The 25,280-nt window shown below is 39.3% G+C and overlaps 1 protein-coding gene across 2 annotated transcripts in view; it reads right to left on the bottom strand.

Annotated features, from left to right (window-relative positions):
- Positions 1 to 25,280, bottom strand: part of mical2 (microtubule associated monooxygenase, calponin and LIM domain containing 2) — a 200,815-nt gene that overhangs the window by 52,821 nt on the left and 122,714 nt on the right. Inside the window, exons 26-28 of one of the 2 annotated variants that reach the window (XM_062967705.1) lie at positions 10,219 to 10,408; positions 6,331 to 6,476; positions 2,869 to 2,946 (exon numbers count right to left, since the gene is read on the bottom strand). In XM_062967705.1, coding sequence (XP_062823775.1) covers positions 2,869 to 2,946; positions 6,331 to 6,476; positions 10,219 to 10,408 — 414 coding nt within the window. Of the gene's footprint in view, positions 1 to 2,868; positions 2,947 to 6,330; positions 6,477 to 10,218; positions 10,409 to 25,280 lie in introns of those variants that run through there. The other variant, XR_010001947.1, reaches the window with a different exon arrangement.

Genomic DNA, 25,280 nt, shown 5'->3' with positions numbered 1-25,280 from the left:
TTCTGGGAGGGCTCCATGGCACAAATTGAGAGGAACCACTGTATGGCGGCAGCAACATGGGAAGTTTCCTGTGTTTCATAGGGATCAACGGGGGAAGCCTTACAGCAAACGCTTCCCCCATGGGATGAAGGAAAGGGGGCGTGGGGCAATGGGTTCCCCATGCCTCTCCCCCTAGGCACCGCCGGATTTGCCACAATGTGATAAGGTCATCTGAGAATACAATAAAGTGGTCCAAAGTCAGCTAGTGAGTTTCATGGCTCAGGAGAGAACAGATCCTCCATCCCACAAATCCTAGTCCAGCACTGTAACAATTAGACCAGCGTGTTTCTATAGTAAACTATAAAACTTAGAAGTATGTAAGATGTTGCTTCCTCAGTCTTTGGGTTTTTTTCTCCCAGTATCCAATTATTGACTTCTACCCCAGCTTTTAGACCCCTAATTGCTAATGGGATCCGGCTTTTCACTATGCCTCAACAAGAGTAATGTTATTACCTGAGAAATCACCATCACCCTGCCAACTAAGGAGTTGTATCTGCTTTTCTAATTGCATCTTAAGAATGGTGTGGTAGCATTTTGACTGTTCTGTTATTTCCCATCAAAGCTCAGCCCTTTCCACAATGGAATTCAAGACCGGCTAGTCCCTTCTTTGACTGAATGGCTGTGCTTTGCTCCTGGTGGGGCCAATTAAGCTCAGCAGGGGACAAAAGCAGCAGCTGTCAAAGGCTTTGGAAAAAAACAAATGTAACAGAGGCAATGTTTTTCTCCTTCTTCACAACATAGAAAAGGATGCTTTCCCCTGCTCTTGGGATGGATCACATAAGTTAACATTGAATTTGTGGATGCATTTTTGTTTATAATTAACAGAGAAAATATTTGTAAAGCTTTGAATAATATCAACACATTTATCAACGTATATGCTATTGCAAGTCTCTGAAAAACAAGAATAATGCAGCTTGAATCCAGCATTTCTTCTCAGCCATCCCCTAGCAAAGAGCATAAAGTTAAGGAAAAACATTTTGTGGACTGAGGTAGAATAGCATGGAACCACTCACCAAACCAAGTCAAGGTACATATCTAAAGATTTTTTTTTTACTAAAACTTAATAAAAACATAAAAAGTCTGGTAGAAAATTTCCAAATCTACTGTTTCAGGCAGTTTCAACACTGTCTCTAACAGTAGGGCCTGTCCATCTCTCTAAATATTCTAGCACTAGTATGACTATATTTTCTCTTATACCGCTGTGCTTCCTCCTTATACTATGCTATCCAGATAAATGCTGAAACCAAAAAGCAGAATAGAAACAACAAGAGTTCACCAGTATGAATCTTGTATGAACAGGCACTTGAATTTCAGGAGAAGCCAACAAATTCATTTGATAAGAAAACCTGAACCTTTAAAATGTCAGTGTAAACTGATAGAAAGATGTGTGAATTATCAGCTATTCTGATTTAAAGGAAAAATTGACACTAATATGACTGCCTTTGAAACAGATGCAGGAAGGATCCATTTATTTTTACATGAAATGAACTCATTTAAATAAATCAAAATTACATTGAAATTAATCCCCTCTATGAAAAATAACTGTTTTGTGAATTTTATTTATAACCAAGATGTTCTGGATCTTTCACAGATATTTAAAGCATATAATATTTTGTACAAGAGCAAAAAGAATCAGACTAATTAAATTTAGTGTTTAGCCTGCGAACGTGGTTGTGACATGGTCTTCAAACTCACTACCTCTTTCCTGTAGGCTTTTAGCACCCTCTGGAGATTCTTTGTAAGACACACATGGGATTTAAAATACAAAATTAAAGGGGAAAAGTTGTAGGCAAAATGCCTAAACAAACATTTAATTATGAAGAACAAGCTGAAAAGTGAGCTGGCAGTAGGTCAGCCACCTGCACATCTCTCCCTTTAAGGAAAGATCAAGGTTTTGCCAATTGTTTGCTCTTTAGCTAGTCAACTAAAGTGCAGCTATATAAAACAAGGTTTTTATGGCCTTCGGCTACAAAAATAAAAGGGAAAAATTGATGCTGCAGTAATGACAGCAAATGCCAACCAGAGAAACATTAGAGATGTGCCATTATTCATGCTCTAGATTCCACTGTGTGTGTGTGGGGGGGGACCCTGGTGGTGCAGTGGGTTAAACCGCTGAGCTGTTGAACTTGCTGATCGAAAAGCTGGTGGTTCAAATCCGGGGAGCGGGGTCAGCGCCCACTATTAGCCCCAGCTTCTGCCAATCTAGCAGTTTGTAAACATACACATGTGAGTAGATCAATCGGTACCGCTCTGGTGGGAAGTTAACAGCGCTCCATGCAGTCATGCCAGCCACATGACCTTGAACGTGTCTACAGACAATGCTGGCTCTTCAGCTTAGAAACAGAGATGAGCACCAACCCCCAGAGTTGGACATGACTAGACTTAACATCAGGGGAAACTTATACAGTGGATTATATATAAGGTTCTCTTTGGCTCAGAATGGTCTTTACCATGATGCTGAGAGAACCAGAAAGATAAAGTTGGATACAGTGGGACTTGAGGGTCTATGGGCTCCTACTCAGCAATTTCAACCAGATTGCCACACACCATGTTATTAAATGGCGGGGATGTGAATGCAGATATGCTGAAGCATGCATGCTCACATCACCACCATTTAATAATATGGGGCATGATCATCCCCATTTTCTTTTCAAATCTGAATGAGTTCCTTGAAGCAAACCCCCTTGGATATGGCAGGCACACTGCAAAAGTCCTCTGTGTAAATGCATATTTGGGTGACACTACTTTAGCCTGCCAACTAACTGGAATTTGACCTAAAAAGCAGCTATACAGCACAATGAAACAAGAAACATTGTGGTTAAATCTTACTTGACTGAATTTTCTTCTTCCAGTTCTGGTATTTTTTGGATGTTGAAGAGTCCCGAAGACTATAGGCTCGTTGCAATGCTTGTAAAAATGAGAGAGAAAGAGACTTTATAAAAATCCTTTACAAAAAACCTGTACTAAAACAACAGAGACTCTAAACCTTTCTATAAGATCAAAAACCTCATTTGTTTAGAAGGCCCCAAGGCTAAATCACAAAAAGTGTTTCAATTCAGGGCATTTTCACACAACACTTCCCCCTTTTCCTCATGTATTTATAATGGTGATACAAACCTACTTTGCATAAAGATAGCCTCCATTATGGAAATATCCTTTGCACAGACACACACAAAAAGATTTGGAGATATTTAGCATCATATGTGAATATAATAATCCCATAAAAGCTTTGTTTAAAGAATCAGAGTGTCTTTATCTTTTGTTTCATGGGAGGTTGTTTATATATATATATATGTCTGCCTATTTCTTCTCGTTATTTAAGTATTATAGAAGTGTTATATCAATGCAATTTAAAAAAAAGACAAGTTAAGTAGCATAGAGTAGTCCCTTTGTATCCACTGAGCATTGGTTCCAGGATCCCCTATGGATACCCAAATCCACAGGTGCTCAAGTCCCATTATATATTCCTTTATATAAAATGGCAAAATCAAAGCTTAGTTTTAGAATTTATTTGGAGAATATTTTCAAGCCATAGCTGGTTGAATCCAAGGCTATGGAAGGTCCAGTGTACTTTCTTTTAAGCAGTCAGAGTTAATACAGACATGTGTTGTCGAAGGCTTTCATGGCCAGAATCAATGGGTTGTTTTGAGTTTTCCGGGCTGTATGGCCATGTTCCAGAAGCATTCTCTCCTAACGTTTCACCCACATCTATGGCAGGCATCCTCAGGAAAATACAGACCATTGTCAAGACATTTAGTGGGCAAGCGGGTTGACATTTAAAGATTCATTAACCACTAGAGGGCAATATTTACCAAGCAATGCTTCCTGGTAATGTGTTACAGCTCATCTCTTTTCCATGGCGGTTTCATTTTAGATTACACTATGTAAAAAAATTCAAAAACTTTTCTGTTCTTGGTGTGAAAGTGTTATTCCTGTTTAACTGTGTGGTACTTACTTTGAAAGTAGTTGTTATATTCCAGAAACTTCATTTTTGTGGCTGCCACAAACTATGTAGAATTGGTTGAGACTCCATGAGATATTCATTGAAAAACTATAGCACAATGTGCTGCAGGATGTCCCGCAAAAACAAAGTTTATGCAGTTTAATACACCTTTTCCATGTTTTGATGACAGAACCAATCAAGAAATGGCATGTATGGAACAAAAATCATGATACATAGCGTTCTTAACACCATAAGAATTAGTTTGTGTGAGTCATTTCTATTGCTCTTATTGTTTCTCTTGCATGGGGGGCTTTCACATCGGAAAAAGTAAGTAAGGGAGAACATGTAACAGTTGTCTTTCTTGATAGAAGTTATTCATCACCAAGAACATTCTCATGGGAATAGGGTTAAAACAATGAATGCAAACTTATTGGTCAGGAAAAAAGCTGGTCACACTCCTCTGTGCAATGCTGAGCTTGAGAAAAGATACATGAAGGAAACACACAGATATAAGTCTGTCAAGGAGGGAAAGTGAGGGCAAGCTAGAGAAAAGGACATGATGTACGTGTGAAGTCATTGATGACAATAGAGGGCATGTCGACAAAGAGAACTAGAAAGCAATAAGAACAACTTTCTGAACACATCTGATCCTTAAAAATACATTTCACTATATTTGGACAAAAGTGTGGGAAAAGAGAAATCCATGACTGTTATTTCACGCAGGTGCCTTTAGCTAAGCATCTCAGCTGGGTTCTTTGATGCATTTGAAAAGCTAATATTTACTAAGAGACGCATCTAATTCATGTAAGACTTTTTGCCTGGGGTGTTTAGATTAAAATATTACATTTTTATCAAGTAATTGTTCTGCAAGTGTATCTTTCAAACACACTGTCAGAACATTCAACTGAACCTTCACCTGATGTTTCTCTATACAAGTTAATACAATCTGCAAGCCTGTGGTTGTAGAGCAAGGACAGGTCAACTGAAATATCCAGGCATTTTGAAAGAAAACAATGCTCAGTGATTTTTTTTAAAAAAAAATATTTGGAAGCCTGCCAATATTTAATGTCATTAAACGTGAACGTTTGATAACATATCATTTTATGGATTTGTATTTTGTTATTAAAGGAGAGTCTGGTGTTGTGGTTTAAGTGTTGGATTCTGAGGACTGGAAATCAAATTCCAGCACAGCCATGGAAACCCACTTGATGATCTTCAGCAAAGTGCACTCTCTCAGCTTCAGAGAAAGGCAATAGCAAACCTAATTTGAAATTATCTTATAAAAAAGAGCACCAGGACAGGTTCATCTTAGAGTCACCAGAAGTCAGAAACAACAACTACAACAATAACAACAACAGAAATGTACTCTTTGGTTGTGTTTTCAATCACAGTACTCTGGTTCATGGAGATAGACGAGAATTTTAATTGAGTTCAATTCTGATAATGAATTTATTAAAATTTGCAAATTTCTTCATTTTAAGAAAAGAAATAACTTGTCCATTTGTTTAAATACATGCTTTAAAAAGGACTTTGAATGCTAATGGTGACATGCCTGGGACAGGACTGTTGTTGATTCATCCCAGCTAGAGCAGACACATGGGGAAATCTCATTGATTCAATGGATCATCTTCAGTTAGAAGTTATAATATGATTTAAGCCTGGATGGGAATCCCATTTTATTCAGCCTTGTTAGTTGAGGGTTTCCACTTTTCTTCCCCATGGGCTAATCTTCAAGGTCTATGTGGTAGGTGTGTACACCAGCAATTCCATGTTGGGAATAGTTAAAACCATTGGTGGGAAATAATTCTGTTCTAAGATTTACCAATTCCTCCATATTCAGTTTTTTCCAGGGGAGTTCTTGAGCTCACAGCAGATGCAATATTGGTGGCCTTGTAGCTGTTCTTTCTGAAGAACTGTACATTGGGGTGGGGGGCGGGGCGGGGAGGTGCAGTGAAAAATATGTCAGGATTGGGGCAGGGGCTAATGGTACACACAGGAGTGAAGGAAGGAAGCTTACTGACAGCCCCATGTGATGAAAACAATTTGAAATTTTTAAAAAATCCACTGTAAAGCTGACAGACTTCCTCATTTTTGTTCTGACTGACAGCAACTTAGTCATCTTGTTATCTCAAAGGGTCAAGAAGAAGAAATGTAGGAACGTAGAATCTCAAAACTATTAAAGTACCATTCAAAAAACTTAAGATGCACATTCATTCTCTGGAGTACTTCAAAAGCAGTTGTTTACTTTTCTGTAAACATTTAAAAGCCACTTTATTAGTGTAGATTAGTTGAACCATTCTAGAAACATGAATTCATAACACATATATTTACTGATTAAATCAACTTACCATGTGCAGCTTTGGATTTTCCAAGGCCTTCTTTCTCCTTCAACAAATCTGTGCTTGTTAACAGAGGCCTCCTTGGCTCAGGCAATAGCCCTTCATTAAATCCAGAGATGGAGGAATCACCATAGAAATTAGGTTCTAATTCTGAGCTAAGAAGAAGAAGAAAAAAAGAAAGACCTGCTGTTGGGATTAAGCATTGGCAGAAAGTTCTACATAGCAATAGTATAGTGGAATTTCAACTTTCATGTTATACTGAGTGGTGCAATTTAGATATTCCGAGTAATTCAACATACTGGATTAAAACAATAGCCAAGTGTCACCTTAAAACTAAGCTGCCTTGGGTCCCATGTTTGGAGAAATATAGGATATAAATTAAATAAATCAATAGATTTGTTGTTGTCTTTTTTTGATGTGACACAATGGTGACCCTACTGATTGTAAATACCCAAGCTATATCAATTACACCTCATCACAAGGGGCATTTTTCCCATCCTAGGATGCGGCCAGGATGGAGCTGGCAGAGCTACTTCCGGCAGGGCTCCATCCCAGTTCCATCTTGGCAGCGTGTTCAGAGGCTGCCTTCTGAAGAAGCTGGTGGCAAACAGGAAAATCTGTGTGATGGTAAGGGGGCAATGTGGGATAGTGCCCAATGGTTCCCCCTGCTGGCCCATGGATTCCCCCACCTTCCCCTGGCTTGTGAACCTCTATCTGATGAGGTTCTTAGTCCTGTTGTAGCTCAGCCTGAGCCTGAGCTTGGGCCCATTCAGCCAGTAATTGTCCCTGCGCCTGATTTGCCAGAGGACCCTGGGTATGGGCCTGACATGCAGCCAGAGTTTGGGCCTGAGATGCAACTAGCTTTGCAAGAGGACTCTGGGTTTGGACCTGAGATGCAGCCAGAATCTGTTCCAGTGGATTCTGGGACCAGGGACAGAATGGTTGCAAGCAGGCATTTTGAACTGCATTCCTCGCCACAGTCAAGGCCAGTTCACCAGGTGTCAAATGGACATTTTAGTTTAGAGGAGAGTAATGAGTTTGACAGGAGGGGAACGATAACTCATCAAAGGAGGGAACGAGAATGTTTACAGAAAAGTAAACAACTGCTTTTGAAGCACTCTAATGAGTAGTTTTCTCATGAGAGACAGAGTTTTCTCATGAAAGAAAGACCTTGGATTTTCCTTAAATGCCTGGTTCTTCTCTGCTATAGCAGAGGTGGCAACATTGCAATTCAAGAGAGAAAGATCTTTGCTCCGTGTCCGGTATATTCTTGCAGCCGTGGATTTTGCTTCAAGTTCCAGCCTTGTTTTGCCTTTGGATCCAGTTGTATGTTCCAATAACTTTCCTGTTGGGATTTCTATTACATTGGATAACGATCCTGCAATCTAGCCTTGTTTCCTGTGGTTCCAGTTTGTCTCATGCCTTGGATTTGAACTTTGTTTGGACCATTCTTGATGCCTTTCGTGGGACTGACTTCAATATCTGGTTTAGACTATGTTTTTGAGTGACTTTCTGAGACTCTTGCTTTAAGATTTTCAAGTACATTGCTTTTGTGCATTTAAACCCATTTTATTGACTCTGAACTTTATTTGCTTGTGCTTACTTATAACCTTTAATAAACAGCTTGTTTGCTTATATTCTGGGGGTCTGGTGTGGTTTTGAGGTGCCTACGCAGCCTAGGGTGCAAAGATTCCTTTCAAAAAATCTGAGGTTATCTCATTTTTACTCTTATGTCTGGTTAATACCTTATGTACTTTTATGAAACTTCACACTAACCCTAGGCTGTCTTCATTAGAACTACCAGCCTTTCCTAAAGCTTCAGTGCAACTTTATTCAAGATATAAAAAGCTAGATAAAAGTTTCACATCCATTCTTCTTAGCCCTTCCTATTTAAGGTTACTAATTAGAAAATATGCACATTGTCTGACTAGACTTTGCAACAATTATTAAGGATGTGTGTGTCACAACCCACTTCCCTTTCTACTTTATTCTTGGAAGCTCCAATTGTCATTTTCTCCTTCACAACCATTCCAGACTTTTTTTAAATTTCTATTTTTTCAATGTTTCATTTTATTTTCCCTCAATTCTATGTTTCTTTTTGGTTGGTTCACTAATTACAGTAGAGAAACAGCATGTCTTCTGACCCCCATGACGTTGGATTTTTCCATTCAAATTGGCATAGCGTGACTATTGTCATAGTTCTATAAAGCTAGTACAAACACACCATGTTACAGGAAGGTTGAACAAAGCAATTAAATACAAAATGACATCCATTAAGCCAAGAGTAAACAGAAGGTAGATCAAGATCATTCTGCTAGCTCTCTGATGGACTTGCCGTTTGAGCCAGAATTTCCTAACTTCAGTTATTTAACTATAGTTTGACAGAACAACTCCCCTATTTAGAACTAAGTCTTCCTGCTAAAATGAAGAAAATTTGAGAGTAATCCAGAGTAGCTGTGCACTTTGTCCAGTTTGAGTACTTACCCCAAATCTAAGGGCTCAGAATTCTTCAATTCTAAGGCCTAAAAACGATTTTAGTCCCAGCTAATGTGGATCCATTAAATCAGTAGTAATGCAGTAAGTCAACACTTATAGAATCCACAAATCCATGGAATCAATAAGTCCAACTAGGGTAAATCCATTGATTCCATGGGCCTTCTATAGTCATGTGATTTTGGCCTAAGCATTTATTTTGGTTCCATCCTCATCTTGGGGTTCCAGAAGATTAAAAAAATAGCCTGATGCCTATCTTTTCATGCTCTAAACTAACCTTCGCTTTAGACTTCAGTTGGGATTTTTTTTATGGCTTGCCATTTTGAGAGCATTCCAAGATCCTTCCCCACCCACCTCCATTTTACAGAATGTCCCTAATTGTATCAATTTGCAGTCCTAAGCAATGAAACCCAGTGCTTTCTTGTCAGTCGTTCTATGGGAAATGAAGGGGAGAAAGAAAACAACATAGCTTGCTTGTTTTGTTTGTTTCTATTTTCCCTAGTTTCTCAAAGAGAATTAGAAACTAACAAGGGCACATTTGTTTCATTTTAGAAATGAAAGCGGATGCATTTAGAAACAAAATCACTTTTTAAATTGATGTTCCATTCTCTCCCTACTTCTGTACTACATGTGATTTGTTGTTTGTTGCTATGTGCCTTCAGGTAATATCAATCTTGTGCCAACCCTAAGGCGAGTAGGCACACTGAATCATTCGAGCACTCAACAGCAGTCTTGAATACTGCATCTTAATGCATTTATTGTTCTCAGAGACTATCTATTATTTCTGACACATCTTTTAAAAACACCTTTCATTCTTTGTCATATTTTGCCTGTACTAATCAATATCCAATATGCCAATTTTCAGAATCAGAACTGGGAAATGTTACCTTTTTGTATTCCAATGACGAGCAAGGTTGGCAAAGCAATTCTAGCATTTCCAAGCTCTGATCACAAGTACCCTGCAATATTTTTCTTTGATTTGTGACATCATAATTTATGGATTTGTAACATATTGCATAACATTCACAAGTGAGGCTGGAAAACATAGGTTCAAGTAAGTCCCGTGTCCTAGTGAACTTTGACCTACAATCTGTTTTCTCTGCAGAAACCTCCACTAACCTATGAAGGACTGTAATTTGTATCAGAGCCAATCTTGATTCAATTACACCCTCTTTCATGTGACTCAGACCACAGTGTGGGATGTAGAGATTTCCTGTGAGTGAATCATGTGTCTACAAGAAGTTCAAGACAGCTGTAAAAATGACTGTTTCTACCTTTAGCAATTTTATTTTCTTCCATAATCTATACCACCTCCTGTGCCTAGTTGAACTAATAGGCTTGAAAGGTACTCCTTCCTTCCTTCCTTCTTTATTTCAACTATGATATAAAGTCATCTCCAAATACCTGCTTCCATCACTGGTAACCATCACACGAACAGCCGAAAGGTTGTGCTCTGTCATCTTTTCTTCTGGGGTAACTCTTACCAAAGCCCACTCAGAAGACACAGAAGGATCCCTCCCTTTCAAGTCAAAACCAGGGACATTTCCAGATTGCTTTGGAAAGAATGGCTCATCTATTGGGCAGGTGTAGCAATCTAGAGAAAATGAATGATATGAAAACACATGTCTTAGTTTCTTGGCGTGACATCACCTATTCAGGAGCCCCAATTGCGCAATGGCTTAAACCCTTGTGCTGGCAGTGCTGACCGAAAGGTCGGTGGTTCAAATCTAGGGAGTGGGGTGAGCTCCCATCTGTCAGCTCTAGCTCCCCATGTGGGGACATGAGAGAAGCCTCCCACAAGGATGGTAAAGCATCAAGCATCCCGGCGTCCCCTAAGCAACGTCCTTGCAGATGGCTAATTCTCTCACACCAGAAGCGACTTGCAGTTTCTCAAATTACTCCTGACATGGGAAAAAAAACCCTATTCAGGGATGCTTTAAATGGTACAATAGCTTTGGAATGGAGGAAGTATGAACAATTGACACTTCTTGTGTACTTCTCATAATATCTGGTGAAAATTTGTATATCTTTCCTGCCAAAAGGTATCATGACATTGCCACAGTGCCCACACTGTATGAAATATGAACCAGAAGCAAAGTACTAGGTCTTAGTTAATAGTGAAATATTCCTTGAAAGAAGGAATAGCTTCCTTCAGAAACTGAAACTGAATTTTATGAATTGCTCAAATTCGTAATTACATTCTCTAGTCAAGTATACAATTGGGAACAGTCAGTGGAAACATTGCTTGAATGCCTACACTTGCCCACAATGGCTACAGCAATACATCATATGTTGTTTGTAGAGAGTGTTGTCATATGGTCTCTGAGCTTAGAATAACTCCTCTGTAAATCAAACATTGAGAGGTCATCAACAAAGACTCTTCTAGAAACTGTGTCTTTGTTCTATGCATAGTAAATATATTCCCACAATTCGTTAGTTTGAAAGTTTGAACATAAAATATTGACTGAATCCAAACTTTAGAATTATCACTGTGTCTAATCACGTGAAGTATTAATTAAAAATAACACTCCAGGTTTTAGCACCGGGCCTAAGAACAGTTATAGATAGAAGATAAGCATCTCATTTTACGTAAACAAGTTCTGAAGACACCCCCCTTACACACACACACACACACACACACACACACACACACCATATAAGAATATTTAGGTCAATCTGGGAGCAATTTCTCACCCCAAATGTCCAAATATTCTGATTACAAATGCCCCAAATCCAGCATTTGGTTTGGCTGAAAATTGTGACTTCAGCCCACTACTTTTATAATGCCAATGTACCATTCGTTGAGGCTAAAATTATCTGCTACCTCCTGTGCAGTTGTCCACTCCAATCTAATATGAGCATCCCCACATAGTCACCATGATGCTGATGTCCTAAACAGTGAAATTTAGACCTCCACATTCATCTTTTTCTCCAGTTCAAACTCTTGTGCCGGCAGAACCACTGACTAACAGGTCAGCGGACCAAATCTGGGAGAGCAGGTGAGCTCCCTCTGTCAGCCCCAGCTCCCCATAGGGGGACATGAGAGAAGCCTCCCACAAGGATGGTAAAACATCAAACACCCAGGAGTCCCTTGCAGATGGTCAATTCTCTCAAACCAGAAGCGACTTGCAGTTTCTCAAGTCGCTCCTGACATGAAAAAAAGAGAAGTTTCCACTTGGACTAATTTAGACTGCTCAATCATAATTTATTTATTTATTTATTATTACAATATTTATATCCCGTCCTTCTCACCCAACAGGGGACTCAGGGCGGCTTACAATAAAACACACATATAAAAACTGTACAATACATTATAAATCAGTTTAAAAAATTAACTTACATAAAACATTCATAAAACGCATTATAAAATACAGATAGGCGTGCTCAAGTTTAAAAGACTGGGTCTGTCAATTGAGTTCCAGTATACATAATAGTAATTAATGCTGCTGATTCTTATTCGAAAGCCTGGCCCCACAACCAAGTTTTAACCTTCCTACGGAAGGATAGGAGGGAGGGAGCCTGCCTGACTTCAATGGGGAGGGCGTTCCATAGGCGGGGAGCCACTACTGAAAAGGCCCTGTCTTTCGTCCCCGCCAGCCGCACCTGTGAGGCTGACGGGACCGCGAGCAGGGCCTCATCTGATGATCTTAAGCTTCGAGGTGGGTCGTAACGGGAATAATTGAATACATCATAGATTTAAACATAGTTCAGCATGTCATATCCTAAACTGTGGTTGGTTTTAACTAATTGAAACAACCCAGCTTTATAAGTTATGGGTTGTTGTGAGTTTTCCGGTCTATATGGCCATGTTCCATAAGTTCCAGAAGTATATTTCACCCACATCTATGGCAGGCATCCTCAGATCTTGTGAGGTCATTATTCATAAATTATGTTTTGAAACCAGGTTGTTTCAGGTAACCATAATTAAGCTGAACTACACCATCAGGGTATTCCAATACCTTTGTGGCTTTAATCTAAAATGAAAGGAAAAACCATGCCAGAACATGTGGGGCATGAAATGGAGGGCAGAGTGTATGCTCATAAGACTGACCAAGTCTTGTTCTTGCTGCTTAAACCCTATCAACGATCTTCCACTTTACATTCACCAGTATCATATAACTTGCACATCTGCTAACTTTTTAAAAGTCCAGAGGCCAAAGGTGAAAAATGTCAGTCCACTCATGCATTTTGTCCATGAAAAACCAGAATAAAGCAACAATGACCACATAGTGTGAGTACTTTGTTTTTTGCCTTTATCCAGGCAACATTATTATCTGAGAAAACCTTAAAGTTTCTTCAAGTAGCCAGAGTCAAAGAGCCCAGCAAAAGAGAGACTCTTCTACTGTGTAAACAATGGTTTCTAAGCAACCTCTGTCTAGTTTCCAGAAGGCTAGGCTACATCAGGGCTTAAACTGTACACCGTGCATAAGATCTGTGACTCCACAGTATTTTTCTTTGAAAATTAAAAGCAATACTGGCAAGAGGACGATGTGCTTGAGACCATATCACAGGGAAAACTTTCAAAAAGAAAAAACATATTTGCCAGTGCCTTCCTTTCAGTCAACAGGAAGATGGATGCATATTGTAATATGCATTCAGGTTGTTTCTGACTTAGGGTGACCCTAAGTTTACCTATTAAAAGGTTTTTCAGAAGATTTGTTCAGGGAGCATTTGCCTTTGCCTTCCTCTGAGACAGAGAGGGTGTGGTTTACCCAAGATCACCCAGAGGGTTTCATGGCTGAATGGGGATTCAAATCCTGGTCTCTAGAAATGTAGTACAATACTTAAACTGCTACACTACACTAGCTCCTCCTGCTGACCTAGGATAGCTTAAAGTATGGGAAAGAGTGATTACATTTGTGCTTCACAGAATCACTCTGATAATAATGAGAGAAATAGCAAATTGCCAGCCCAGAGGATTTGGGTGGCTGACGAAGAAAATCTGAGTTCTTCTGATCATAAAGATACCTGTCCCATAAATTGCAGGAGCCAACAAAAATTTTCTCTCTCATTGTTAGACTAATACTTTGTTGCCTCCCACAGCTATTTATCTTCAGCCATGCCCACCCATCTTAATCCCTTGGATCTTTGACTGTCTGTCCTGAATGCTGTGCATTAACCTCTCTCTCAGTCTTTCTGCTTACTATTTTGTAGCTTTTGGACTTAACTCATGTCTTTTTTGGATCTCATTATTTCCTGCAAGACTGTGAGCAAAGTAAAAGTTCTCAGGGTAGTAATCAAGATAGGAATTACTACGTATTGGTTTGAGCCCTCTTGTTACTTAGAAAACATGTTATGTCTCCAAACTACAAAAGTGCACCTGACAACCACACCCTCCTGCACTGGCAGTGTTGAAGCACACCTCATAAAACCACAATCCTTTGAAGAAATACTTGCTTCAATTGAAGTTGGGAACACTTGTAATACCTTTCCAGTTTGAGATTTATCAAAACTCTAAAGCATGTGTAGAAAGCAGAGGTGCAGGGGTACTCTGAAGCAGCAAAAAAGATGAACAAATAGTGACACAAAGACTAGTTGAGTCTACTGGAAAGACAGTTGCAATATCAATGGGCACCTTTGTTCCTGGGAGGTCAGAGAGGACCATGCAGAGCATATGATGGTTCCCTGTAAGCCTTTGCAGCTGGGAGGAGACTGAATGGGGAGTCATATGGGTATCATGGTCAATGGGAATTGGAGCATTCTGGACTCCCATTGATTGAATTGGGGTGGGGGGTGGGTTGGCAAATACCTTAAAAGATAGCCCCAGACAGAAGAAGGCTGCAATTTCTTTCAATCTTCTACCAACCAGTTACACTTGTTGCAACTTTGCGATTGGTGGGTGGCATGGTCTTGGATTCTTATATTTGTGCCAGGGTAGTTGGGCCCTGGCATTTGAGGGGATATCTAGCATGGTTTATAGCCTTATCCAGGTGTGGGCAAGCACCCACTGTTATAAGTTAGTGACCATGCGACAGGTCCAGCAATTGTCCCAGGGTCAAATTCACGACAGCGGGACAGCCACAAGGTTTTTAAAATAAGGTCCTTGACCCATGAGGTGTACAAACCAATTAAACTGTAACCAATAAAGTTGTGGCATTTTATCCAACACATGAATCTTTCTTTTCCATTGAGCACAAAATACTTACCCCCACACTGGCCTGTGAAATGTCTGTTTGCTAATAAGGTAACCTAAACATGAGAAAGAAGTTCCTGATAGTTAGAGTAGTTTGACACTGGAATACACTGCCTCAGAGTGTGGTGGAGTCTCCTTCTCTGGAGGTTTTTAAACAGAGGGTGGATGGACATCTGTTGAATTGCTTTGACTGAAAGGATTGAACCGGATGCCTTGTGATCTGTTCCAACTCTATGATTCTGTTATTATTTTATGATTCCAAGGTAATGAAAGAATATGGCTTCAGTAACACAGTAAGGCAAATAATTCTCAAAGTGTGACAGCTTCACATTTGAGCATGCAGTGTTAACTAAATAGACTGGTGATTTGTAGATAGTAGAGAAACTAGAGCTATAGAACACCAAGCATTAAAGTATAACAAGGCAAATGGTTGTAGACCAGATATTATGACGCCACTCAAATGTTAGCCTGGGGGACAGTTTTGAGCAGCTGTTCCATGGCTATAATTATCACAGCTCTCCCCTTACATTCTGAAACTACCATCCTACATATCTTTTGGGCTGGATACAAAAGGCAGGCTCTGAGAAAGCTTTCCAACTGGCAACAGAAACAGATTGCAGGGCCTTCTATGTCTAAGCACAGCCATCATCCAGGTCTAAACCGGATCTGGAACAATGGTTTGTCCTTCAAATTGTTCTTCCCTCCTCTTGTGACCAGCCTTTTTATTGAACAACAGGTTATGATCGCAAACAGCTGTGGTATAGTTACCCTGTCCTCGTTTTCAATAACCTCACGCAGCATCCTTGTTGCAAGTACAGAACAACACAGCAGGTCACCAGCAAAAGTGTTTGTGGGCGGGGGGGACACCCATGCCCAATTATTTTGATGCTTTCCACACTCCCTCCCCAAAACGAGACACAGAAAAGGGCTTATTTTCTTCACTCGGCCAAAAAAGGGTAAAAAAAAAATCAAAACAAAAATCAATACACAGCAACAGAAGCAATTTTTGAGAAAAACGATAACCTTTTATTCCCTATTAAACACCCTTATTCACTGGTGCTGAGCAATTGGGAGGCAATGGTGTAGACCAGAAACACTTAAGCAATGGGATGTAAGAATGACCTGCACTCTGCAGCACCATTGGATTTGATGATTCCAAGGACATTTCAGTTTTGCTGGCTTGAAGACTTACCTAGTTCTTACAGAACCATGCCAATGTTTTTATATTAACCCCATAAAATTAGGGCTAACACTAAAAGAGTATATGGACCAACGTGGGCTAGACCTCTAAATACATCTGCCCACCCCCAAGAGCTATGTTTATGAAATATTACTGAAAGGAACAGAGTTGATATGATTTTTTCAATACATTAAAATAAAAAAGATTTGATTAATGGCAATGTTATTTTGAGATTTTCTTAACAAGAAACTTTGAGGTGGTGCTTTTGTCTCCCTCCAAGACTAAGAGAGAGTGACCTGCCCAAGATCACCCAGTGGGTTTCTATGGCTGACTGTTGTCTTCATAGCTCCAGACTGACACTTAAATCGTGTCACCACACTGGCTCTTGATCAGTTCTCTTTGCACAGAAAACCAGACATTTGCTTAGCCAGCTGATGAAAAACAAGGTAGTAACATATTGTGAGACTCAATGAGGGCAGTCAGCCAAGCAGATTGTGGGTGACCCTTGCATTGCACTGGCTCTGGAGCTTAATACTGTCCCAACAAAGTTCACTAAAAGCACAAACACAGCAACCGTTTGCGGCAAATCTCCTGTAAACTGACTCACAACTGAGCTAAAACTAGTACCTATCATTTCAGCAGCAAGGTTCCTGTCTGTTTAACCTAGGATAACCATACATCTTATACCTTCTTATACATCATACGGCATGGCTGAATTTCTGTGAACCTAGAAATCCAGAGGCAAATTTATTCCATGCTTAGTGCTACCACAATGCTGCTTTTGACAACTGCTACATTATAAACTTGGAATTGGGTCTTTGTTTCCTCCTGCTGTTAAAAGCTTTCAGAACCTTGCTAAATAAATTAGAGATGACATCTCCCTGCAGAGAGACAATCCACAAAGCCATAAACACCTTGGTCACAGCAGGACAGAAGCAGGGATACTAAGGAGATATTGTTAATTACTTTACAAAGGACAAGGTGATTACCAAGAGCTGAGCAAAGTACATGGAATATTGCTTAGAAGATGGCATTAAATCACAGAGGGACTGAGATTCTCTCTCTCTTGCTCTCTTTCTCTCTCTCTCTCTCCCCTCCCACACACACACTAGATTTCAGTTTCTCATTTTTGTACCCTAAAGTTCAGTTTGTCAAAAGAGGTTCTTTAAATATGCATACAATTTGGTCTCTGTTTTTCTAAACACCTTCCTTTTTTGCAAGTAATTTTCTAGTACAATGCATTTTAAAATACAATTTTCACAAATATGTGACTTTTATGTATGCTTTAACATAGGCTTTTCTGCATGCCTTTTGGCATCTCTTCTGTAAGACTTGGAAAAGTGCAAATTTCAAGAGATAGCTGTGTTTCAATTCAAAAATCAATTTGACAATTTGAATGAAGTTTGGGGAGTTGTCCAGATAAATATCTTCCCCATCCCTAACAGTCCAAGAGTGGAGGCCACAATGACATGGATCCACACCATGTTCATGCATATAAATGGGTTAAAGTAAAAAAATCAAAACAATAACTATATGATTAAGAAAATGTACAAACACATACTCTTTGAAGTAATCACAATCTAGAAAGGCTCATCTTTCAAATATCCACCAATATGGGAAACACGATTACATGGCAGGATATGACTAAGAACACAACATGTGGGAAAGGAAGATGAATAAAATTCCACATCCAAGCAGTGGAAGTCTATAGAAGACTGGGGAATCTGGAAACGGCAGGAAGTAATTGATGGAACAGTGATGCAGGGAGGCCTGTATTGCAGATGTATTACACTTCCTGCTTTCTTTCTGTTTGTCTGCCTTTCTAGGCTGTATGGGGGAAAGGTTTCCTTCCTGCTTCTTATGTGTCATTCATTAGGCACATTTCTTATCCATTAACTTTAGATAGTGGAGAAAAAAAGCAGTCCTCCTTAATATTCTTTCCATCACAGGCAAAACAAAAGGAAGGAACTCAGGTAGAGCATTTGAACAAGCACTACTTCTGGGATCAGTCTGTATTAATGCTGTATTAGGAGGATTATGTTGATCTGTGGAAATCCATTGTCTTTAAGACACAAGGTGCTTGCAACTGAGCTGTTTTTGTGCCATCAGGTTTTAAGAGAGGTTAGCTGTTCAGACCTAAATACCCCAAAGGTACCAGGCCCTGGGTGACCTTGGAAGCTAAACAGGGGCATCTCTATTTGGCACTGGGAAATCATCAACAAGATCAGATACTACAGGCTTCATTTTTGAGGAAGGAATTGGCAAAACCATCTCTGAGTATTTTCTTGCCTATGAAATCCAAGGGGTTGTCATATATTTAAAGGCAACTTAGACACATATACTCACAAGTATCCTCTTACATGTTTACCTGGGGGCAGGAGAAGAGTCTGTCAGTTTGCATGTTGATACAAACGTACCTAATTTCACACTTTAAACAGATACATGAACCAAAACTCAGTTATCATTCCAAATTCAATCTTCGCTGAACTCGAAAGGACGTTTTCTAGGCCAAATGTGTAGAACAGAGAAATATGGACCAAATATGATGATAGCAATTTTAAAAATGCATTATATTGGAAAAACTGCACACACACACACTGACTATTATAATAGTCATATATTCAAAGCTGATTATCTGAGTACCATAGCAAGCCCGGGAAATGTTCATTTCTCATGGAGTTGAAGCAGCACGCACAGTTTCAGTCGTACAGTGACAAGCAGTTGCTGGGTTCCTGTAAACATTGCAACTTGGCCAACCCAAACAAAAGACTGAATCCTGCAAACATTTCGAATCCTTGTGCTATATCGTTATCTACCCTTTCACAGCAACAAAAATAAATCATATTAGTTATTAATCTGGACAATAGCCATTCCCCCAAGGTCCAACTGTTGAAAGAAAGGAATATTTGAAAGAAAAACATTGTTTCTTAAAAAATCTGAAGTTAAGTTTTTCAAAACAGCTTCAGGGATGTTTTTCTTTTCTGCATAACTGCCCAGAAAGATATACATGCAGTGAGAGGTTCAAATTAAGTATCCCACGGCCTCCCACAGTGGCCCACACACTCAATGATAGAAAGAAGGCCAACACAACAGATGTTATGCCACTCTACCTTCAAAGCAGAATTACCTATATTTTCTGCTTAGCCTTAAAAGAACTAACTAATACAAGACAGGATGTTGAACTCACAGTTACAAGGTCATAGCTTGCTTTCCCTCCAGCAATGCAAGTCTTTCACATCTTTGTGCCTCAGCAATTAGATTTGTTATGAAGCCTCCTGGTGAGTGAACATTAAATAAAGCAAGACATTTGCAAAATGCAGAAGGGAGAAAATCTTATACTAGGATAACAAAACAGTATAGGAAGCATACTTGTAAACGTGGAGCTGGTCCAGGTTATTTGAAGGACTGTACTTTCCCATACAAACCACCTCGCATTGTAATATCTTCTAAGGAGATCCCTCCATCCGTCCCTTCACCCTCACAGGTACATCTTTGGGAGCATGGGAGAAGGAGTTATTAATAGTTGACCCAGGAACTCTTCCGAGAGTGGCTAGGTTGGCATCATCTTTACCATTTTGCTACAAGTGGGTAAAACATTTCTTAAATTCCAGTATAGTGGTATAGTACAATATAGTAATATATAATGCTAATATTGTGCTATGCTAGTAATATAATATATTGTATGTACATATAATTTGTAAGCCACTCTGACTTCGCTTCGAGGTGAGAAGGATGAGATATAAATGTAGTAAATAATAGCAGGTCTTTGAACATTTAGGAAAAGCAGTCTGTGCAATATGTTATCATTAAATGGTGGATATTTTAAACTGATTTTAAATTTATTATGTGAGCCATTGTCATGTAGTGGTGTAAAGCCACGGAAACCTACTGAGTGATCTTGGGCAAGTCATGCTCTCTCAGCCTCAGATGAAGACAAAAACAAACCATCTTTGAACAACTTTTGCCAAGAAACCCCTGTGATAGATTCACCTTAGGGTAGTCATAAGCCAAAACTGACTTAAAGGCATATATTTTAATGATGGTTTAATATCTTCTTAACTATTATATGATGTGAATTTTAAATTATGTTTAACTTATGTAATTTGCCATGATTCTCAAACTGGGACTCTTATAATCACAATTTCCTCTGGTTTGACTCTGATGAGAGCACTTACGAGGTATGAATTTGTATAAAATCGCATATGCATAGAAGCACTATTGAAATTATTGCTATAATTTAAAAATTGCTGCAATTGACCTTATAAAGAAGGAAATGGGCATAGTGATCTGTGCACAGCCAGTCTCTTATCCCTTTAAATGGATTGTAGATTCAAACAGAAGACTAACCCCTGGCAGCCATTCAAATTGAGGGCTGGCTTCTCTAATATAGGGCACATTGCCATCTTAAATAAAAGCAGCTGCTTTTAAAAATCAAAGTTAAAAACTATTTTAGGCATCCCTTTAATTTGCTGTTTTTTTCAGGCTGAGGAACTCAACAAGACTGCTGGGTGGATAGGCGTTCCTTCCTATCTTTTCCTGGAGATGTTAATTTACCCTGGAGGGTGCAGGCATCTTGTGAAGCTAGAAGGTGTTAATCCTCGAGTGGAACTTTACAAGCCAAAGCTGTCCCTTAATCATGGTCAGGGCATTTGCCAGTTTGCCAGATGGCATATCTCCTCTATGAAAAGCAGCCAATCAAAACTGAGGTATAGAAGATTACTTGCTGCATTCATAGCTTGTTTAACTCCATAATATATGTACAATGAAAACTCATTTTGGCTATAGGATGCCCAATAAATTGTGACTATAAAGAAGAATTAGCTAATAGAAAGATGAGCAATAACAAGCACAAAGACATATAAGCAGATATGAATGAATGAATGACATTGCAAAATGTTGATCAAGCTTATTATTGTCTAGGCTAGTTTGGTCTGATGAGAGCTACAACCCAGGATGGCTGGGAAATCTTTTGATGTCCAGCCAGGGCTGCCATGTGAAATATCGGACAGGACTCTAATACCTGTAATAGCTGTATAGAAGAGACATTTCAGCATGGGAGCAACAGGTTAGGCAAGCAACAACTGCTGAAATTCCTCTCCTACATATTATCTAAATTACAAGAGCCCTGTCATATACTACTACTGCTATTGCTGCCCAGGAGTACTTGGCACATTTAATCTGGCTTTCAAACAAATGGCTGCCTGGCATGGGAAAACCTATTAGTAACTCTGCTGCCATCAGCATAGCCTCCTGCCTCACAGGAACATGCCATTGCACCACCACAAAAGGGCGAGATAGTAGGCCTGTCAACTCAACTCCCCTTTTAAAGGACTTAACTAACTGAAGTGAAAACAAGTCTGCCGACAAATCTCCTTTTCAAGCATCAAGATTGGGTTAGGAAAAGAGACAGTGATAGAGGAAAAGAATACAGCATAGGTGGGCAATCTCAAAGCTGCTTTTTCCAATCTGTTTACCTCCTGTCAGCTTCACGTCTCCCACAGAAATGGGAAGAAATGGTTCAAAAAACTACTTGGGAAATGAAGTGAAGGGAGCCAGTTCACTTTTTTGTCCAGTTCTTAATAAATTATTCCTTTCCCCACTTTATAATTGACAGAACCCAGCCTGGAGTATCCTGGAGTGCAGGGCTGCAAGGTTTTCAAAATACTGTAGTAATAAGAGACATTCAAAATTAATGACATGCAGGGTTGACATTTAGGAACTGGCAATAATGTGACTGATTCATCTTTAAGGAGCCACAGGACTCCTGCTTTAAACTGTCAGCCCATCTACTGAATTCTTCCTTCTCTGGCCCAGAGTGCTACCACTTAGAATCAAGTTTCCTAATAAATTGTAAAGTAAGTTATCAGGTTTTACAATGTACATGCCCCTCTGCTTTAAGAATTTTTCCTAGCAATTAGCAACTCAGTGTCTGTCCAAGGCAAGGGTGCCGGGGGGGGGGGGGGAGGGGAGGACAATTTCAGCAGAGTTTGGAAGACTGAACATCCTTTATCTGGAATCCTCCAACATTATCCACATGGGAGGCTGAGAGATTGACACTTTTGCTTTCTGATGGTTAAGTGTACACAAACTTTGTCTCATCCATACAATTATTAAAAATATTGTGCATAAAATTATTTTCAGGTTATGTGTATAAGGTGCACATAAAAAGGAAACGAATGTCATGGCTTGAGTCCCATCTTCAAGAAATACCATGACATGCATATATGCAAATAGAGGCACTCTAAAATCCACTACTACTACTACTACTACTACTACTACTACTCCTTCTGCTGCTTCTGCTAATCATATAATTCAAAATCCAAAACACTCTGGTCCCAAGCATCTTGGATAAGGGATACTCTACCTTTACCAGCAAAATGCAGGACTGCCCAGGGTCCTAAATAAGACCTATCTCCAATTTCACAAGAGGACAGCCTCTCATGAAAGTCCTGGCTTCCTGTGAGATCTCAAATTTGTCAGAAACCTCCCAAACTCTGGAAATGTTATTAGCAGACCAGCAGCCATTATTGGAGGAAAAGTGGGTACAATATCCTCGCAACAGATCATCCATTTTTAGAGTGGACTTTTAAGACCATGTGTTGGCTTGGTACCACAAAATACAGAATCTTTGGGGGCCTGTTTAATGATTAGATGGGATAAGCTTTTCAACACTTACAAACAGGACACCCCTCTCAATAAAGGACATTTGGCAACCCTACATGTTGTGCTGGCATCATGCCTATTGGCGTCTTCAACTACATATGAACTGGACTGTAGCTAGTTCTAATGTGATAAAATGCATCTGCTTAACTTATTTCTATTCAGAAGGGAGTGCTTGTGGTTTGTAACTTTAGAGATGTTTATGCAGGTGAGTATGTGGAGAATTAGCAGTAAGGGGATATTCTGAAATCCGGCACAACTGTACCATTAGTTCACTCAAAGTCCAAACCTATTAAAAGAGCCAAGGGGAAATGGGATGACACAGAATGGCATGGTTTGCAGGCTTTAAATTTTATCGTAAAGCTGAAATGTGGTTCCATAAACTTATTTGGAGTAAAAATATAGGTCAGTATCTCTTGCAATTAAATTCAACTTGGAATGGCCTCTTAGGGTCCTGTTTCACATAATCTTGAGTATTCCACCTGTAGCGAGAAAAACTTTCTTAATAAAATCAAGAAAGCCATGAACCTGAGTCTGAAATACCTGAGCAGGGCTTTTGATAACAGAATGAACTGAAGGTCTCAAATTCATAGAGTCACCTTAGATTGAAGTTGACTTGTCAGCAATTAACAATACAACAGACTCCAACACAGAGAAGTGAGCTCTCTCTCTTGCTCTCTCAGATTCAAACAATTTACTGTAAATCTGTCCAGATGTGGTTGTATTGCAAGTCCTAGCAGCCAACACAGCCAGTAGTAAACAATGTTGGGATTTGTTCTTCAATACCACTTGGAACACTGCAAAATCCTTACCTATTATGAAAACACAGCTAAAATTGATGACCTTTCATCCATCTCATTGAAGTACAGGGAGGATGTGTCAGATGAAAACCCAATGTGGACTCAGAACCTGATCATGTTACATTCAAAATCCAATTTCTTTCATACAACTAGATTCTTTTTCATTGGCATTCATAAAAAAAAACAACAGCAATTGAAATGTTGAACAAATTAAAGCTATGCATAAGACTGAACAACCTTATAATTCCATATTCCAGAGTTGTTCATATTTCATCTTAGATGTTTGCCAGTTTTTCCTACAAAATGTAACTATTTCAACAGTTCTTTCATTTGAAAAATATATAGGGCATATATTTGATTCCAACATAAAGAAAATGTATGTATACAACCCCTTTATCCATGAGAATAGGCTCTTGAACCTACTGTGCAAACAGCAAACCATGGATAATAGCAAGCCCTATTGAAATGATAAGTTACCCTAGAATTTCCTGGAGGCCCCAGAAAATTCTTAGATATGACATGTTTTTTCAGATGTGAGTAGATATCCTGTAGATATGGAAGTCAAACTGTACTATGAAAAATAATTCTTAATATTGTTTGAAACATTTGCTGCAGCCATTCCAAATCAAATCACATACATTCAAAACATATAATTAAAGTAATAACACCTTCATCTAATGCAGCACAGAAAAAAATCCAGTTTCAGTCCAAAATGAATGATTCTATCCAATGATAGCACAAGTGCTTGAAATAATGTGTGGCAAGTTATGATGTTGGCCTAGATTGGGGTGGGAATGGTGCAAGTCTGCAGACATTGTTGGGATACAACTCCTGGAAACCATAACTACTGATGAGAAATTCTTTGAGTTGCAGTCTAAGAAGATTGGAAGAGTTGCCAGATTTCCACCCTTGGCCTAAATCTACTTGCTTGCCCCAATTGCACACCACACTGTAACAATGGGATCTCTGCAAGCCAACACTGATGACTGTAGTTGGGATTAGCAATAGCATCTGAAGTTATCTGTCATGTTGGGAAACTCTACTACCAATATTATAGTTTCTAAGAAATAACATAAAAACCAGTAAGAGTTATTTTTGGCACATAATGAGTAATTCTCACTTGTTGTTATCAAAATGTTAATTTTGGGGACCTGGGGCATCAGGAAGGACATATTATATTTAAACCATTTATTTTAAAAAGTAATTAAGAGGTAAATAAGTCATTGCTAATCATTGCATGGAGCTCCAAGTGGTGCAGTGGGTTAACCCACTGAGCTGCTGAACTTGCTGACCGAAAGGTTGGCTGTTCGAATCCGGGGAGTGGAGTGAGCTCCTGCTGTTAGCTCCAGCTTCTGCTAACCTAGCAGTTCGAAAACATGCACATGTGAGTAGACCAATAGTTACCGCTCCAGCGGGAAGGTAATGGCACTCCATGCAGTCATGCTGGCCACATGACCTTGGAGGTGTCTATGGACAACGCCGGCTCTTCAGCCTAGAAATGGAGATGAGCACCAACCCCCAGAGTCGGACGCAATTAGACTTAATGTCAGGGGGAAAGCTTTACCTTTTAAAATCATTGCACATTACTAATAATGAATTAGATTGTCTGATTCAAGCAAAGAACTACCTGAAAGAAACTTGTCACTTTTTAAAAAGCAAATTTTACTTCTAAAAATGCTAAAGTAATTTTTAA

Source organism: Anolis carolinensis, chromosome 1, assembly GCF_035594765.1.
Source record: "Anolis carolinensis isolate JA03-04 chromosome 1, rAnoCar3.1.pri, whole genome shotgun sequence".
Lineage (NCBI taxonomy): Eukaryota > Metazoa > Chordata > Lepidosauria > Squamata > Dactyloidae > Anolis > Anolis carolinensis.
This window is presented reverse-complemented; position numbering and strand designations above follow the sequence as displayed.